Genomic DNA, 18,087 nt, shown 5'->3' on the forward strand with positions numbered 1-18,087 from the left:
TACAGCTGGAAAGTGGGTGGGTTTTTTAGCATCTGGTCTTCAATGCTTCTGTCACATGACTGAGCTACTGATAAATAGTCCGTTTCTATGGACACGCGGACACATGTCCCTGTTTTATTGAATGCCGTTGTAGACACGCTTCCAAGTATAGTGCGTGGCAACGGCAAGGTCCGTTAGCGGCACGTCGCAGGTGGTTTTCGAAGAATCAGGTTTGTGGCTCTCAGACTTGCGCAGAAGCCTCTTTTGGCCAAGCAGGGGTCCCTTCTGGCCGCAGGGAGCCTGGCTGTGAGTGGCGTGGGCCCTGGGGCTGCGCGTGCAGGGGCTCCTCTCCAGCAGCAGCGTGAACAGCCACCTTTCAGCTCGCCTCCTGCTAGCCACCCACAGCGGGACCCGCGGCTCCCTGCACAGCCCAGAACTCACCTCGGCGGCTTGTTGAGGCGCATCTCCACCTCAGGGCCCAGAGAGCAGCTGCTCTTCCCTGTCGCGCTCGGGGACGGTGGCCAGGAGCCGGACGCACCCCTGCCTGAGCCCCAGCACAGGTGTGTGAACGGCAACTCTCACCCACTGGGCTCCTGCCCTTGGCTTTGTTTCTCTGTAGCCGAGGACTGATCAGACTTTATCACACCCTTTTTAAATCCTCACCTGAGGATGTGTTTTTATTTGTTTCAGGGAGAGAGTGAGAGAAACGTCGATGTGGGAGAGAACTATCCACTGGTTGCCCTCCCTCCGCGCCCCGACCAGGGATTGAACCCACAGCCTTAGGTCTGTGCCCAGGCCAGGAATCGAACACAGCCTGTGGTGCACGGGAGACCGCCCGCCCAGGGAGCGGCCGGGGCGCTGCGCACCTGCAGTCTGTGGGGGTCAGCAGTGCAGTGGGGCGCGCGGCCCCCTCTTACCAGAGGGAGAAACGCGCTCTGAGGCCAGGACGTTTTCACGTGGCTCTTTAGAATGAAACCAGGTTAGCAGAAAGCTGAGCACGTGGGAAAAGGAAAGCTACTCTGCCCTCCTCTCACCGAAGACAGGTTGGTGCTTTGCGGGTCAGAGTCCATGTGAGCCTGAGGCAGGCCGTTTGCCCGAGGGGCCGCCACCTGCTCTCAGTGGCTGCTTGTTTCTGTGGCCTCCGTCCCCGCAGCGCAGCCCCGGCCTCGGCGTGTGGAGCGGCACACCTGCCGGGCCTCCCTGGGCTCTGGCGGCGGGTGCGGCACCCGTGCCCCGAGGGGGCGATGGCGTGGCCGTCATGCGTGCGGCCTCTGTGGGGGACCAGCGGTCAGGGCGTCCTGCAGCCATGTCTTCCATGTTCCTTGTGACCTGCATGGAAGCCCCGCCGTGGGGCCGCTGCTCTGGGCTTCGTACCTGGCAGCAGGGACCCGAGCCTCGCCCCCAACAGACAGAGGGGGTCGGGGGGGGGGGGAAGGTTCTGGAACCTGAAATGGGCCCAGCCCCCGGGGCTGCGAGGACCTGCCAGCACTGTGGGAGGACATGGAGACCAGGCGGTGAGGAGGGCCTGGGTCTCACCTGCCACAGGAGGGAAGCGCCACGCTTACAGGCGTGCAGACCGTCTCGCCTTGAAGCTTGAAGACGCAGGCGTCCTGAAGTGCACGCTCAGTTCTTAAGTCGCCACATGAGGGTGTGCGTGTTTCACGGCACAGACAAGATGTGCTGCCACTCAGCCTCACCGCAGCCCCTGGAGGGACTGCTCCCCCGAGCCAGCACAGGACGGCCCGCACTCGGGACGCCTCGTCCCTCCGCTGGACATGCATCTCACCCGCGGTCCCCTGGCGGCCTGGCCCTTCCTGCAGTGGCCTGTCCCGTGTCACGTGGCTGTTGCTCCCCTGTGCGGCCCTGGAACGTAGCCTGGGCCCTCCCGCAGCACCCTGGGCGCATTGCAGCTGGGAATGGGGCGACTGCAGCTAGAGGTTTGCACAGCACGGCCTGGGAGGAGCTGAATTCTGAAGGGAAGCGATGTCCCTGAACCAGGACCCTCTGGTTACTGAGCGAATGCGGAGACGGCAGCGTCACTGTCCGAGGAGAAGCCTGGCTGCCCTGAGCTGTCCCTGAGCCTGGCCAGACTCATAGCTGCCCACACACGCACGGCCAGGGGAGCCAGGCCCGGCCCTGTCAGCTGCAGAGCGCGACAGTCCGAGCCAACCTGCGCGCCGACTGCACCTCGCAGCCCACCTCGCTAGGAGGGAGCCGTGCCCTGTGCAGCTCAGGTCCTGAGGCTTGTGCGAAGGGGCCCCTGGCCTTCCCACACTTAACACTCGTCCCGGGAAGATGGTCCCACGTGCGGGCCCCGCCCTCTCCCCGTCCCCTCCTGTCCTGCTGGAGGCGTCCTGCTGCTCGTCCCTACAACCAGCCAGGAGCTGCGAGCACTCCCCTGCCACCCGCCCTGACCCCAGCCCCTGGGACAGCCCTTGGACCAGGGGTGGGGAACCTTTCTTCTGCCCGGGGCCGTTGGATATTTATAACATCATTCATGGGCCGTACAAAGGTGCCAGCTTCAGAATCACCCCGCTATACCTGGTCCAACATGTAGTGACCCTAAGGCCTTGGCAGGGCCTGACTAAACGAGTTCGAGGGCCTTACACGGCCCGCAGGCCGCACGGTCCCACCCCAGGTCCAGACCGGCCGAGCTCCCGGGCCACAGACCTCTGAGCACACACTCTTCCGAGTTCGTTGGCTGCCAAGGGAGTCTAGATCTATCTGTTGGACTCCCTATTTTTGTTTGTTTTAAATTAAATGTGGGGTGTTCCCAGCGTGGTTCCTGACTCAGCTGGGCTCCCACGTGTGGGGCCAGGGCTCCCCCAGGACCCACGGGAGCCGTGCATGTCCCCTGCTCAATGTTTGGCACCCAGGACGGTGCCTGGCCCACGCTCGGCAAGACTAGCCTTCGAGGAGTTAACTGAGCCCTCCGTGACGCTGACGAGCCCCGGCCTTTCAGAGGGGAGCCTGGTGGCTGGTCTGCAGCTCACTGTCACTGTCCCTGCGGGCCTCAGCCACATCCCCTCCGTGCATGGAGGCGCCTTCTGCTTTCTCTTCCTTTCCCACAGCGACAAGGATTTTTTCCATAAAAAATAATACCAGTCCCTGGCTTTTAATTCTCCGGAATCGCCCCGAGAGCCAGGTTTTGAGCTAAGTAGGAATAATTCAAATGTTTGCCTATTGTTTCATTGCCAGTATCTGAGATGTATCTATTATTTGTTTGCTTTGGAGAATGATTTGTTAAGTCTGGTCAGAATATTTCAATTGCTTTAATGTTAGGACTCCTCAAGGGACCTAAACGTGTTTGAAAACCTCCGGGTTTTAGAAATGTGATGTGAGAAAGGTGTGAGTGTCGGCGTGGGCCCCTTCCTGAGTGTGCCGGGCTGCCGTGACCCACCTCTCCGAGCCAGGAGCCGGCCTCCACCCTGGCCCGCCCCGCCCTGCCTGGCCGCCCTCCGCGGGGGACCTGCCACCCGCTCAGCCTCTCCAGTTCCGGTCCCCAAGGTGGCCCCACCTGACGGTTTGTTACAAAGATTAAATGCGTTTGTGTTTGCCAAGTGCTGAGTAGCGGCCGCGGAATCTGAGTGACCCCACACAGGTCACTAAAAAGGTGATGGGAGCCTTTGTTAATGAAGAACGGGGCCGGCCAGGGCTTCTGCAGAGGCGAGGCTGGGGGCTGGCGGCGGGGAGGCCAGGAAGAGAGACCGTCGGTGCCTGGAATCTGAGCCAGTGCCAGCCAAGGCGATGAAGCCAGACGTCTGGGCTGCGGGAGCGCCAGCCTGCAGGGCCGCAGTGCCCCCGGGGCGGCCGCTCTGCCCCCGCTGTGTCCTCGCGTCCGACAGGGCGCAGTCCCAGCACCCTCGTGTCCACTCGCAAGTCAGGTTTAAAGTCTTCAAATAGAAGCGCCCGTCCCCCGTCAGGCTCACCCCGGTCCAGGCCGCTCACCGATCGCAGCCCCCCAGTCCTGACGCACCCGTCGGCAGCGGGGCCGTCCTCTCCTCTGTCCACGCGCTCTTCCTCTGTCACACGACCTTGATGCTCCGCGGGGCTCTGCTGCTGTGGCCGCGGGGCCTGAGGTGGGAGCAGTGGAGGGAGACGTTCTCCATTCCCTGTCGTCGATGCGGGCGGGCGGCGCAGTGTTGGGGAGCCCCCCTCTCCTCTCCCCTTTACACATCCAGGCAGCTCTGGCCGGCGGCCTGCCCTCCACCTGCTCTCAGTGACCCCTGACCCGTGTGTCTGGGTTTGCACCTCACTCTGTGGTCAGTCCCTGAGCTTAAGGAAGCTGCCTACGACGAGGGAGATCCGTTCAGACACAGCATTTCCTCCCGGCTCATCCAAACTGGCTTCTGGTGAGGCTGAACTACACACGTCGGAGCACGTCTGACAGATCCCAAAATGAAGGCTGTGTGTTCACGGAAGGCTGTACTCGGCACTTCCCTGTGGGTTCCATCCAGGGTCTACTCACTGCCCCTTGGCTCATCCGCGTGGGGAGACTGGTGCGTGGAAACCCTGACTCTCAGCAGACAGCTGGGGCGGGGGGCAGGCGGCCAGCAGCAGGGGTGGCCTAGGAGCACCGGACTGGCCACCGAAAGGCTTCCCGAGGGGACGGACCACGCGACGCCTGCGTGGGGTCACTCAGATCCCGCGGCCGCTTCGTGCAGACAAGATGTCGCCCCAGGCGCCGTGACGGGGAGGACGGCGCGGTTCCCGTCTCTGATGCACCGCGGGCTCAGATAAATCCCATGGACAAAACACGTCCATCGCATAGCAACCACGTGAAATGCCGTTTCCCAGCTCCCCGCACAGAGGCTCCGCCCCCGCGGTGGGCGTGCCGGCCGCCTGTCCACCTGCGAGGACGCCGCCGCTGCCTCACCTGCTCCCACTGCGGGCTCGGCCCCAGGCAGCGGAGAGGGCACTGCCACAGAGGCCCGGCCGGGGCCGCCACCAGCTTCTGTGCAGCAGCCGTGCCCCTGCGGCCTGGTTCCCTGTCACGCAAGTGATCCACGTCTTGGGGGAAGAGGAGCGTGCGGAGTCAGCGTCACTGGCCAGGCACAGCGCAGGGACATGCGGGGACCCTCTTCCAGCGGACCAGGGATGTGGGAGAAGTCGGGCCCAGCGCTCGCCCCGTCCTTGTCCCTCACGCTGCTCCGCCGTGAGCCTTGTCCTCGGCTGTGGCTGAGGCCGTGGCCATGGGTCCTGACCTGGAGAGAGTGCTGGGCGGACAGGCTCAGCAGGGAGAGGCTGCTGATGGGCCGCCGCATCAGGACGCCGGCCACCGCGCCCTCCTCCCAGGCCTCCTGCATGGTGACGGGCAGGGCAGCGCTGTGAGGGGCCGCAGGCCGCAAGGCTCACCCTGTCGCCAGCGCGCGGAGAGGAGGTTATGGCAGCACGTGAGGCTGATCCATGTTTGGGACACGGACACAGAAACTGGCCAAGCGGTGCGTCCGTGACGCGGACTCTCCCGGTGGCCCCGGTGAGTCCTGAATGCAGGGCAGCCACCGGCTCTCCGGCCCTGAGCTGTGAGGCCCGTGAGCCCCGTTGGTTCTGGCTGTGGGGCATCGGGTGAGAGGCTGGTGCGCTGAGCCCACTCCCTGATGCCCAGACCAGGTTTCCGTTTTCCCTGCGCACAGGTTGTCATGACAACTCCCTCCCTCGGCCGCCCTCCCAGGAGCAGGCTGCCTGTGGGCTGTGGGGGCTGCCCGGTGCCCCTCCTCCCACGGTGGCACTGCCCTGCCTCCGGTCAACCATGACCCCAGGCCTCCCCTACCCCCCCCTACCCCCCCCCCCCCCCCCCCCCCGTCGCTGAGGAGACCTTCCCGCCAGCCTCCTGGGCCCCAAATTCCAGCTGCGGAGGTTTCTCCTCCTCTTTCCCCAGGAGCCATCCCTGTTCCCTCCTGCAGCTTACACAAAACGACTCTTCTCCTAAGAAGCACAGTTGGGCGTGAGGCAGTGAGGTTCCTACTAAAATGCTCTCAGACCTGAAAATCAGATCTAAACTTGCTCTGCGTTGAAGATGGATATTCGTACTCACATTTCCCACCGCCAGTGCCGCCGCGCTTCTGCTGCAGACGGCTCGGTGCGCATGAGTGGAGGACGCGCGTGTGGCGAAGGCCGGGCCCAGTGACCCAAGTCTGTGTCATTAACGCGTGCGTCTACCTCCAATCACGCGTGTGGGGCCCCGGGCGCAGGCGGGAGTGGCAGACCAGCACCACGCAGCCTCAGACCTGCTCTGGGAGAGCCAGCCCGGCGCCTCCCCCCCCGTGGCCTGGGGGGGGCGGTCAGGGCCTCCTCTCCCACCTGCCATTCCCGGGCCTCAGGCTCCCCTCGTCTCCCTGTCAGAGCCCTGCCTCCTCCTGGCAGCTGGGAAGGCCCTGCCTCTGCTCCTGATTCACAAGGAAACTCGAGGCGTCCAGCCGCAGCCCCAAGGGCCTCTGAGGGCACACACAGCGTGGGGGCGGGGCCTCGGTGCAGGGGAGGACACCCCTTTGTGCGGCGTGCCCTCTGCCTGCTCTGACAGTCCTTTCTCGTTCGCCTTTGCCGTCCGCCGGGCGTCTGTGGGGTGTTCTCCTTCCTCCCCGTCTAAGTCCATTGTCCCCACTGTCCCTCCTCCCTCCCGGGTGAGGGCACCTTCATACCAAACAGGCAGAGGTCCCTGCGCTTCACGGCGAACACGGGGCTCCCCCTGCTGCCGCTGCACCCCGTTTCCATCTGCTCCTGCTGCCAGGGCCCGGGCGCAGCCCTGTCAGCCTGCCACCCGCACTACCCATGCCCCCCCCCCCACCGCCTCAGGCTGACAGCTGGGTTCAGGTGTGGCTGAACGTCGTGTCATCTGTGAGGTGGGGTGAGGGTAGCAGAGGAGACTGTATCTCCCTCTGGCCTCCAGCACCCCCTGATCATGCAGGCAGGTGGGCATCGTACTGCGTCCAGGACACCTGAGAATTCGGGTCCTAGTCCAGCCCTGTAGCAGCTCCTCCTCCCCCCTCCCCTCCCCTCCCTGCCCCCTGCCTTCCCTTCCTTCCCCCTCTCCCCTCCCTGCCTCTTGCCCTCCCTTCCTCCCCCCTCTCCCCTCCCTGCCTCTTGCCCTCCCTTCCTCCCCCCTCCCCTCCCTGCCTCTTGCCCTCCCTTCCTCCCCCCTCTCCCCTCCCTGCACCCTGTCCTCCCTCCCCCCTCCCCTCCCGGCCTCTTGCCCTCCCCAGTCGCCTGCCCCCCTGAAGTGCTCCCTGGTCCCAGGCTCCTCCTCAGTGGAACAGACTTTGCTGACCTCAGGACCAGCCTGCAGGTCAGCGCCTCCACACCTCGGGGTCAGAGGCGCCCTGACCCCCTCTGCTCTCTTGCCAGCCCTGCTCGCAAAGGGAAATCCGGACAGCCCCTGGCTCGTAGGAGCAGGGTCTAAAGACATCTCATTCACTTTCCTGACACCTTCTCCTCGCTCCCGTTTTGACCCGGAGAAGTCCACGTGGGTCACGAGGGAAGGTGTCTCCGCAGCTGCTCCTCGTGGGCACAGCACCCCACCCGTCCTGGGCTGCCTACTCGCCTGCAGCACGGCCAGTTCTAACCCTTCCAGAACCGTCTGTGAAACCCTCTACGAAACGGTCAGGAAAACGATGTGAAAGGGGGAAAGCAGACTCTGTAGGAGGGGGAGGCTACGCTCGAACGCCTTCAGCTCCTTTTTACTTGTAGAGGTTTTCTGTTCAGCGTGTGGGGTGACATTGGTTAACGGGTCACAGAGGCTTTGAGTGCGTTTCTGTGCATCGTGCGTGTTGGGTGTGCCCGCCCACAGGCTGGTCTCCTTGCGCCGCCACCTTCTACCCCCTTCTGCCTGCCCCCCGCCCTGGCAGCCGCCACATGCTCCGTGTCTGTGAGTTCCCCGTTTGCTGTCCGGTTTGGTCATGTGTTGCTTTCTGTGTGAGCCCCACGTGTGAGGGAAGCCCTGTGGTTCCTGTCCTTCTCCGTCTGGCTTCCTCACGCGGCACGCGCTCTCTTCTCTCGCCATCCGCGTGGTTCAGGGGAGGTGTTCGCCCTTTCCGACGGCCGAGGAGCCGTCCGTGAACCCGTGCCACGCCTCCTGTGTCCAGCCAGCGTCCCGGACCCGTGGGTGGTTCCCGTGCCTGGCCGCCGTGATAATGTCGCAGTGAGAGGTTGACAGAGAAGAAAACAAACTGAAAAAACTAATATTTTAAAACCAGGTACTTAGGAACGAGAAGCTAGGCAGGAGACAGGTTTGGGGGTACAGGGGGAGAGAAGGGGCAGCGTGGCCCAAAGTGTGGAAATCGGAGAAATTCCGGGATCGCACGGGCTGCAATGAGGCTGGAGTCTTGTGATTTCTCCTGGTGAGAATTCTAAAACACTGCCTCGCCCAACCGGCCTGGCTCAGGGCTGGGCGCCGACCTAGGAACCAGGAGGTCAGGGTTCGATTCCCATCAGGACACAGGCCCAGGTTGTGGGCTCGATCCCCAGTGGGGGGCGTGCAGGAGGCAGCTGATCCATGATGCTCTCCCATCGTGGATGTTTCTCTCTCTCCCTCTCCCTGCCTCTCTGACATCCATACAAATGTATCAGAAACACTTGCTCTGTGAGACAGAATAGAGCTTCAGAAAGTGCCAGACCCACACAGGACAGAGAGGAAGCACTGGCAGTGGGAACGAACGTCGGCGAAGGGAGCTCGTGGCCCGGGGACCTTCTCCCCTGTCCCGGGGCCCCGCCTCCCGCCTCCCCCCTCCCCGCCTCCCACCTCCCCTGCTGCTCGCTCGCACCCACAGCGCCAGAGAACCACCTGCCTCCCAATCCCATAGCCCTCGCCTCCATGTAACCCAACGCCACTCTCAAGCCGTCCGTGGACAGAGACGGGACCTGGCACTGAGTCCCGTGGCTTCCAGAGCCTCACCCTCACGGCCCCGAGACGCAGGGCAGGCGCACTGGGACCGACAGTGTCCGCAGCCGTCAGAGCAGAGCTTGCCGGCTGGGTTGGGTGCCCCCACCGCCCGCCACCCCTTCCTGTCTGCCCGTCGGAGCTCGGCCTCCTCGCCCGGCTGCCTGTGAGCGGGGCCGCAGAGGGACCGTGGGGTGGGCAGACCACCCGGCCCGGCCCCCAGGGCAGTCCAGTCAGCTCCTGGTGTTGAGAAAACTGGCAATGTCCAGCCAGCCCTCCACAGGAGCCCCTTCCGGCCCTCCCCCATCCCACCTGTCTGCCCCCTTCCCCCCCCCCCCCCCCCGCTGGCCCTGCCACAGCCCCCACCAGTCTTTAACCCCGTGTGTGTCTCACATACAATGTCACCACTGCCCAGAGCTCAGCTCACTCAGCCCCAGGTGAGTACCTCCCCCGCCCCCCCCCCGCCCCGCCCCGCCCCGCCCCGCCCCGCCCGCCCCAGCTCCCAGAGTCCCAGCTCCCAGCTCCCAGCGCAGCACGGGTGGGGTCTCGCATGCGGAACCTGAGAGCTGGGGGAATGCCCGCAGGCCCGAGTGAGTGTCCGTGTCCGGGACAGGAGGTCAGGGGTGGTGTCCGTTGCCGAGCCGGCTGCACAGTCACCTTCTGTGTTTTTTCTTGCATGGGTCCTCGAGTCACTTCCAATTGGCCTGCGGCTCCCAGCTTTGTTAGCGCCCCTGCTGCTGGACTGCATGTGCTCCGCAGCAGTTTCCCAGGACAGCCCGTAAATGCGGGACGGCAGCATGCGCTAGGTACGTGTGGCCCCGCACCCGGACGCCGTTCAGGGGCCCGAGTCAGGCTCCCCGTCCACCCCCGACCCCCCGGCAGCCAGGCTGCGGGCCCACACAGGTGCCGTGGAGGCTGAGAAACGAGGCTGCATGAGCATGAACAGCAGCGCCCCCCAACAGCCAGGCCCACCCCCCCGGGGGTCCCGGCAGCGCGGGCAGAGCAGGCCGGACTCCGTCTGGGCTCCCTTTGAGGCCAGAGCCCGAGAGCCCTGGTCGCCCAGGCGGACACACGCCAGGGCAGCACCCCCTCCAGGGCACCTGGGGCCCCAGTTGGGGGGGGGGGGGCAGAGGGGCTTCACCTGGGACATGTGAGAGCTGAGCCGATGCTGACCCAAGCCTCCAAGTCAAAATTTGCACCTCCTGGCAGCGCCCTGCTCACCAGGCGTGAGCGATGCACACCCTCCAGGGACTTGGCAGAACGTGGGGTTGCCCGGGTTCGCCCCGCACAGCGCGCTGGGACCTGCGCGGACTGCGAAGCCCCTTGGCCCACCAGAGGCCCGGCCACAGCCCCGTCGGCCCCTCAGGCCGCAGCGCTGCGTTCTCCCGCAGTGACCCTCCCGCTTAGCAGCCTGAGCCTGACCTGCCCCCACGCCACCGGATCCACCACACAGCTTTTCAGCTGACGCCGAGGCCCTTCGCCTTCCGGGGTGTTGGTTCTTCGTGTGATTTCCAAGGCAGTGCTTTGAGCCGGAAGGGAACGGTGGGCTTGTCCAGTGTTACACAGTCCAAGAGCAGTCTTCCGTATTGGTGTGTGGTCTTCAGAACTGCGGGCACCACAGCCCACGAGCCACAGCCCCCACCGAGTCTCAGCAGGAGGAGGTGGGAGGGACACTGAACCCACAGGCTGGAAGTGCCCGTGTCTCCCAGTCTCATCTCCCTTGAGTTTAGGGGAAAAGGTGTAAGAAAGTGGGTGCTCTGAAGCGGCCTGCTTTCTCTCGGGGGGCTGTGGAGGTGCAGCGTGGAAATCGCTGTGTGTTATCTTTCCATTTAAAATGCAGGGTGTCCCCCCAAAAAAAAGGTGTACACACCCTGAGTAATTATAAAGGCAGTTTTTAATTAAAATACGTATTACTTTCAAAATTGAGCTCTCAGCTGTTCAAGTGTGTATACGTTTTTTGGGACACCCTGTATTTTTATTTTTTACTTCTCTGTGTTTAATTTTGTTCTTAATTATGTGACAAAAATATCAAAATAAAGAAATACATTTCTAGAGTTATATCTCTTTAGGCAAAAAAAAAAAAAAGCTTTAGAATTAAACTTCTTATATAAATTGGGCAAAGACTTTTATATATGAAGCCTGAATCATTCCAATTCACTAATGGATTTTGCTACCATAGACAAGGCTTAATTTTACATTTTTATGATTTATTTGAAACGAGGGCAGTAAGGGAAAAAATGACACTTTTTCGTATTTTGTGTTTTACTTATTAAGTTCCCTCGCTGGAGTGGCCGTGAGAGAAAGGAACAGAAAGACTGTGAAAGGGTTCTCGGAAATGCCTCCGAGAGCGTGTATGTCACCATCCGAATATCTAGGGACTCCTTTCTGTATGTCCCGGCCCCTGGGCTCGGAGTCAGGGCAGGGGTGCGGTTGGCTGTCCCCGCGGGGTCCGGTCAGCGGGTGGGCGGCTGCATGGCCAGCCCAGACCCCGCAGGGACATGGCAGTGCCCACGGCCTCTGTGTGCGAGACTTGCCATTTACCTTCATGTTCCTAACCTCTTACTAACACAGCTGTTTCTCAAGTCCTCACATTGACCTCGGCAGCGGGGGGCTGACCCCGTCTGGAGGGGGCACTGGGATGTTCTCGTGGGTGGTTAAGTGGCGATGTTCGCATTGCTGTCGCCCTGTGTCCAAGGCTGTGGCTTGTGAGGGAGAAGCAGCACCAGTGTCGGTACAGGCTCGCTGAAGGGCGGAGCAGAGGCGGGCCACCGATGTCAGTGGCGCGGTGTGCGGTGGGCGCCAGGGGCAGGCCTTCGTGGCGGTGCAGCTCGGTGCATAGGGAGTGAGTTCTTCAACAGTGAGGCGTGTACATCACGACCTCCGTGTCGGGATCAGCGATGATCCTCGATGGGTCCGAGTAGAACCCGTGTGTTGGTGGCCAATGTGTCGAGGAAGCGTGAGCAGGAGGCACTCTGGGAGGCTTGGGCCGGTCTCTGGCGTCTCGGATCTGCCGCAGCAGCGGGAGGGCTGGCTCAGGACAGGAGAACCCCAAGCTGGAGTGGCCTGACTGGCCTTTTAGACTTGGCCCAGCCACCGCAAAACGTAAACACGTTTAAAGCGTTTTTATTGTGACTTTCCGTCCATAAAAGGCCAATGTTTCCGGCCAGATGATAGCACACGGTCCCCAGAACTCTTTTCTTTCTGTTTTACTGGAACCCCGGGGCGGCTGCAGCATCACGGAGCAGGCGTGGTTAGCCGTGAGGAGCCAGGATAGATGCTCAGGGGACTCACGTGCTCTCTCGGTGGCTTTACCAGTAGTACCTGCGGAGTGGAAGCGACGGAACGTGACGCGAGTGTTTCATTCCACACACCCTCCTCCATCGGGGCTTCAAATAGACTCAGTGCCATTGTCGTGGCAACGCCTGGCAGCGAGGAGGGCGCTGCGTGGCGGGCCCTTCCTGGGGCCTCCGACACTCCCCTGTGAGACCCTGTGCCTGGACGTCTCCATGGAAACCCAGTCAGTTCGGTCTCCGCTGCCATTTCAAACCCAAGCCGAGCAGCGGGTGCTGCTGCCACGTTTTGTCTACGGGGACTGGGATCCGCAGGGCTCCCCTCCTGGAGGGGACGTGGGCGGGGCTGGGTGATGCCAAAGGGATTTCTGCTCCTGGCTTTTGTAGCCGGTTGTCAGGGGCCCTGGGGCTGCCCCCCGCCCCCCTGCTGAGAACCCAGACCCCTTTGTTAGATGAACAATGGCTGAGGGAGGAAAACCGGATTGTGAATGGAGACTTCTTAGCTAGGAAATCGCATGTAGCTAGGAGTTTCAAAAGCCTACAGTCTTGAACAGTAACACACAGCTGAACAGGCAGGGCTGTTAGAAAAAAGAGGGAGTTTTGGGAAACCACTCCGCCCCGCCTGGCGTGGCCCAGCAGCACCGGAGGAGGCTGTGTTGGGGAGGAGGGGGAAAGGACCCCGCGTCCTGGGTGCTGCTGGCACCCCTCCTCCCACCTCTGCACTGAGGTCAGACTGGGCCAACCTGGTGATGAGGATGAATCCTGGCCACTTGCCAGTGTCCTCTCCACCCCCACCTCCCCCACACCCCACACACACCCCCACCTCCCCCACACCCCGCAGCCCCCCGCAGCCAGCATGGGGCAGGCCAGCTGCCTAACTGGAGACCCCGGAGAAAGAAACAGACCTTTTCAGAAAGCAAGGCCTCTTTCTAGGAATGGAAGCTCCAAAAATGAGCCAAATCAGTATTCTGTTTTTATGGTGATAAAGGTTTAAATGCCTTTTTTAAGTCACACGATGCATTTGTAAATGGCTTAATCACATAGAAACCACTTTGAAAATCCTTTTATAATTAGTAAAATCTGATTTTCATTGGTATGATTTGGTTGTAATACCTCTCTTTAAACTTGAACAGGATAATGTCACCTTCCTCCTGCCCCATAGAAAAGGGCATTTGAAACAATGTATACTCGTGTTAAAACAAATAAATTTTAAGTAAATTTTCACTAAGTTCTTAAATTAGGAAAAAGTTAGGATTTTTTTTTTTTTTTTTTTTTTTTTTTTTAAGCAAAAAGCAAGGCCCATTGTGTGTCATTGGCCGGTAGGAAGGTTCCTGCTTGCTGGTCGGTTCTCCAGATGGAAACCCCTGAGGACCAGCTCCTGTCAGACGGCCTCGTGCTGCATGTCCCTCCCGGGGGCTCGGGGCTGGCCGCCCCATGAGGCGCCATGGACAGCACGCTATCCGGTCATTCCAGGCGTCCCTCCGGAAGCCATCACTTAGCCTTGACACGGGACGCCTGGTGACCAGACAGAAGCAGCTGTCACCTGAACAGCAGTCGAGGCGACAATCGATCCCTGACTCTGCTCTCACCCTCTCATTGCTTCTCACTCTCCTGCGTTAGAGATCCCAGCCCCCCACCACCACCACCACCGTGCGCCAGCCACTTCTCTACACCCTCCCCTCGGTCGCTCTTTAATTCTCCGACAGCACAAGCTGTCGTGTAAGCTTGACCCTCTAGGACAATATGGCAGCTACCAATGTCTACACCCTCAGACCTGGATTTATGTTTCCTCTCTTGGGGCTAACGGAGAATTGGACAGTTTCTAAGAACCAAAAACGGTTGATACATCCAACGGGCAAAAGGTGGCATTCCCAGAGTTGAACACGGGCCGGGGTCACGTATCCCCGCTCCACTCCCCACGCACGCTCGTCTGACCGGGAGGGCGTCCGTCTGTGAGCAGGTCCCTGCACTGGTCTCGGCGCCCCGTGTCCAGGGAGGCGCTCGGAGTGGGAAGCACAGCCAGATCCCTTAGGGGCAGTTTGCAGCCACTCAGTATTTAAAATGTGTGACTTTCGTCCTCGGTGCTTACATTTCTGGCAGGTACAAACGCAACTGAGACAGCTTAGAGGGAAGCTGCCTTTGCAGGACGGTGTGTGCCGGGAGGGCATGTTTAGGACGGCTGGGGAGGAGAATAACCGGAACGTTTACCAGGGCTCTCCCCGTTAGCGCCAGGCAGTGTGGTAGAGAAGACGGCCGGCGCCGGCTAGGAGGTGAGGCAGAGGCAGGAGGTGCCGGAGCCGATCTAGGCGTCTCAGCTGCCTTGGCCTGGCCGATCAAGTGAGGCGGATGCTCCCCCGAGTCCGCTAAAAGTAACCGGGACGTTAAGGTAAATCCAACCTGCCCCAGGGTCTGACCGCTGGATCTCACCCCAGGGCCAGGCGCTGCCGCCCTGGCATCCGGGTGGACCAGTGCGTCGGGAGCGTGGAGCGTCGCGTCCGGGGCCTGGCAGTTCAGACCCCTGGGCACACAGGTCCGAGGGAGAGCCTTGCCTCACGTGTGTGCCGGGGTGGCACCAGGCCTGTGGTGCCCACGTGCGGCGGCTCCAGGGACGGGGCAGCCGGGTCCTGGAGGGGACAGGCTGCAGCAGCAGCCAAGGGCCACGCTGCAGAGACTGAACCCCAGACAGATGCTGGGCGTCAGGGCCCCCGGAGGGTGTCACTGGGTTGGGAGGACGAGGCGGCCCCGGGTGGTGTCTGTGGTGGTGGGCGACCCAGGTCCATGCAGCCGGAGCCTGCGCTGCGTGCCCTCCTCACGGAGGAGCGTAAGCATTACAGGGAGTTCGCGTTCTGGAGCAACAAGAAAGCTCATGGTCCAGGGCGTTCCGTTCCTTTCGGGTAAACCGCCCTGTGTGTGTGTTTCATCACAGGTGCCCCACCCCTGGCTGCGACGGCTCCGGGCACATCACCGGCAACTATGCTTCCCACCGAAGGTAGGTGGCGCTGCGCTCCCCTGAAACCGTCCGTTCTCGTCCCCCTCCTGCGGGGTACGGCTGGGCCTGGCACCCGCTGACCCCCTGGTAGAGGGTCACACGGAGCAGTGCCCTGGGGGTCCCTCAGAGAGCGCCTCCCCGGGCAGACCCAGCCCCTGGCAGAGCTCCTTCTGCAGCTGGCTCCCCCCACGGCAGCTCTGAAGGCAGGGGGAGCAGCAGCGCGTGTCCTTAACTGAGAGCAGACCCAGGAGGACAGTCCCCTGAGGACAGTCCCTGGGGGGCAGGCTCTCTGCCACCCTCACAATTCAGATTCGAGCCGCAGGCGGCACAGTCCTGTGAGCCGGGCCTCAGAGCTGACCCCACAGGAACGCTGAAGCGCACACGTCACGTGCTGTCACTCCCGGAGAAAGCAGCAACCACACGTGGCGCAGGGCGGCCGTCCGAGGAGCCACCGCCGTCTGAGCGAGCCGGCACGCGGTCCACGTCCGGGGAGCGTCCGCTAGGCCAGGCGGTGCTGGGAGCGGACGGAAGGAGCCTTTGGTACGATGTCAGCGCAGGGTGGGCCTCGGCCCTGTGGTCCGTGAAGAACCTCCTACCGTGTTTGGGGGAACAAGCCAGCGCCGGGAGGACAAGGCCTTTCTGAACAGAGGCTGTCGGTGAAGGACAGCAGGACGGGGCGGTCCAGCGGCGACCTTCTGCTCAGTGCCCCTCCCCCAAATGGAGAGTCAGGATGCCAGAGGCGCGTCCGCCGCCCACACCGCCCTCCGGAGGAAGGCCGTTGGCCCAGAGCCGTGCAGCTGGCCGGCGATCAGAGGTCCATCCCGTGGCCCCCCAGTGACCACACCAGGGGATGCTCGCTGGCTGGCTGGCTGGCACGGCTCGTTTCCTCGCCGGGTCCCACTGCCACCCCCGGGCTCCTGGGGCCCGCCTGGCGCTGCCCCCACCGTGGGCTGGAGGATTCATTGCTGCGGGAGCCACTGCAGGTGCTGAGCAGGTGCTGCGGTGACAGCCAGAGCTGTCCACAACGTCACCAGTGCTGCGGGCCCCGCCCTGGCCAGCACCAGGACTAGTCTCCTCGCGCTGAGCTGGTTTACCAGGCATCTGAGTGGAGAGCCTCGGGGTGACCTCCAGGAAGCGTAGCCAGAGTAAGACCGTTGGTTTAGAGCCGTGGTCGGCAAACTGCGGCTTGCGAGCCACATGCAGCTCTTTGGCCCCTTGAGTGTGGCTCTTCCACAAAATACCACGGCCTGGGCGAGTCTATGTTGAAGAAGTGGCGTTAGAAGAAGTTTAAGTTTAAAAAATTGGGCTCTCAAAAGAAATTTCAATCGTTGTACTGTTGGTATTTGGCTCTGTTGACTAAGGAGTTTGCCAACCACTGGTTTAGAGCAAACACAGTGAAATGAGACTCAAAACTCCAGTTAAATGTAAAAGGTCAAGCAGGCGCGTTGCTGCAGCAGCAACACCCGAATTCCAGGCGCTTTGAGGACCCGGAAGGCCCGGGTGCTGGAGCCACGGCACGGGCGCGTGGAGGGGCTGCAGTGGACCTGTGAGCTCGAGCCGGGGTTCACTCCAGGACCAGGAGCCCAAGGAATCGGAGCCGGGTGGGCTTTCCGCACAGAGAGGGTGGGTGAGAGGCGGAGGCACCGAAGCACGTCAGAGGGAAGGGCCACAGCCAGGGGGACAGGGCCGGGGCCGGCCCAGCGAGGGCGGGACACGCCGGCCTGTGGCAGAGAGGCTCTGGGGCAGCTGAACGGAGGCAGGAAGGGCCACAGCCTCAGGTTCCCGGTGGGACAGACGCCCCTGACAGGACGGGTTAATTCTGTTCAAGTCACTGCTTAAGGGTCCTCTGCAGAGGGGGAGGGGGTGAGCGGCCGAGCCTTCTCACGTCCATTTGGACCCACTGACGAAGGAGATCATCACCCTGTTTGGACAGAACGGGCAGCCGCATCCCGAGAGCCAGCTCCTCCGGAGCCTGAGGGACCCTGGAGCCCAGGGCCGCCCAGAGGCAGGGCCGCGCTCCCAGCCCAGAGCCGCACAGCTCCCGCCGCTGAGGTGCGGAGGCATGAGGTTCACCTCACTCAGAGCAGAGTGGCTTTGCTGGGTTTGACTTTGGACCTGAAGAAGGAATCACAAACACAGACCCAGGTGGGGAGAGAAGGTCTGAGGTCGCCGAGCGCCGCCTCTGCCCACACTTGGCGGACCTCCTCGGCCCCTTTCACCTGCAGCTCACACGGCCTCTCGCCCTGGAGTGCAGGCGAGGAAGGGGACTCGCCGGAGGGAAGGGCCTGGCCTGGGCGCCCTCCCAGCGTCCGCCTCCCGGCCGCTGCCCAGCGCGAAACGGCAGATGGTCTCCAGCTGCTGGCTCTGCGGGGATGCTCCGTGCTGGGTTGGCCGTGAGCAGCGGGCTTTCATTTCCACGTTTTAAGCAAAAAACAGGAGTTTTTAAATGTTGGTCAATGCTCAGTTTTGCTTTCCTGGGGGTTCCGGTGCCCTGCTGGCGGTAGGAAAGCTCTCCAGTTTCCATCAGCATGGAAATCAGCAAGAAGTAAGTCGTTCAGACAGAACCACCAGCCCGCGCGTGGAATGCCGCCCGCCGTGAGAACACGGCCCCGCGGGCGGACCCGGGGCAGTCGGCGGAAGGCAGGTGCTGGCGCCAGGCCAGGCGCCCGCAGGAGGGATGCTCTGAGAGCACAGGGGCTGCACCGCCCGCAGGAGGGATGCTCTGAGAGCACGGGCTGCACCGCCCGCAGGAGGGATGCTCTGAGAGCACGGGGGCTGCACCGCCCGCAGGAGGGATGCCCTGAGAGCACAGGGGCTGCACTGCCCGCAGGAGGGATGCTCTGAGAGCACAGGGGCTGCACCGCCCGCAGGAGGGATGCTCTGAGAGCACAGGGGCTGCACCGCCCGCAGGAGGGATGCCCTGAGAGCACAGGGGCTGCACCGCCCGCAGGAGGGAT

The 18,087-nt window shown here is 62.4% G+C and overlaps 2 protein-coding genes across 19 annotated transcripts in view; one reads left to right on the forward strand and one right to left on the reverse strand.

The window, feature by feature from the left end:
• Positions 1–18,087, reverse strand: part of TPO (thyroid peroxidase) — a gene marked incomplete at its 5' end in the record, with an annotated part of 445,236 nt that overhangs the window by 274,070 nt on the left and 153,079 nt on the right. The window lies entirely within an intron of this gene.
• MYT1L (myelin transcription factor 1 like) overlaps positions 1–18,087 on the forward strand; it is a 297,774-nt gene that overhangs the window by 266,354 nt on the left and 13,333 nt on the right. For all 18 annotated transcript variants that reach the window (XM_080683275.1, XM_080683277.1, XM_080683265.1 and 15 more), the window contains one exon: positions 15,068–15,130. In XM_080683275.1, coding sequence (XP_080539401.1) covers positions 15,068–15,130 — 63 coding nt within the window. The remainder of the gene's footprint in view (positions 1–15,067; positions 15,131–18,087) is intronic.

Source organism: Plecotus auritus (genome assembly GCF_963455305.1).
Source record: "Plecotus auritus genome assembly, chromosome: 8".
Classification (NCBI taxonomy): Eukaryota; Metazoa; Chordata; class Mammalia; order Chiroptera; family Vespertilionidae; genus Plecotus; species Plecotus auritus.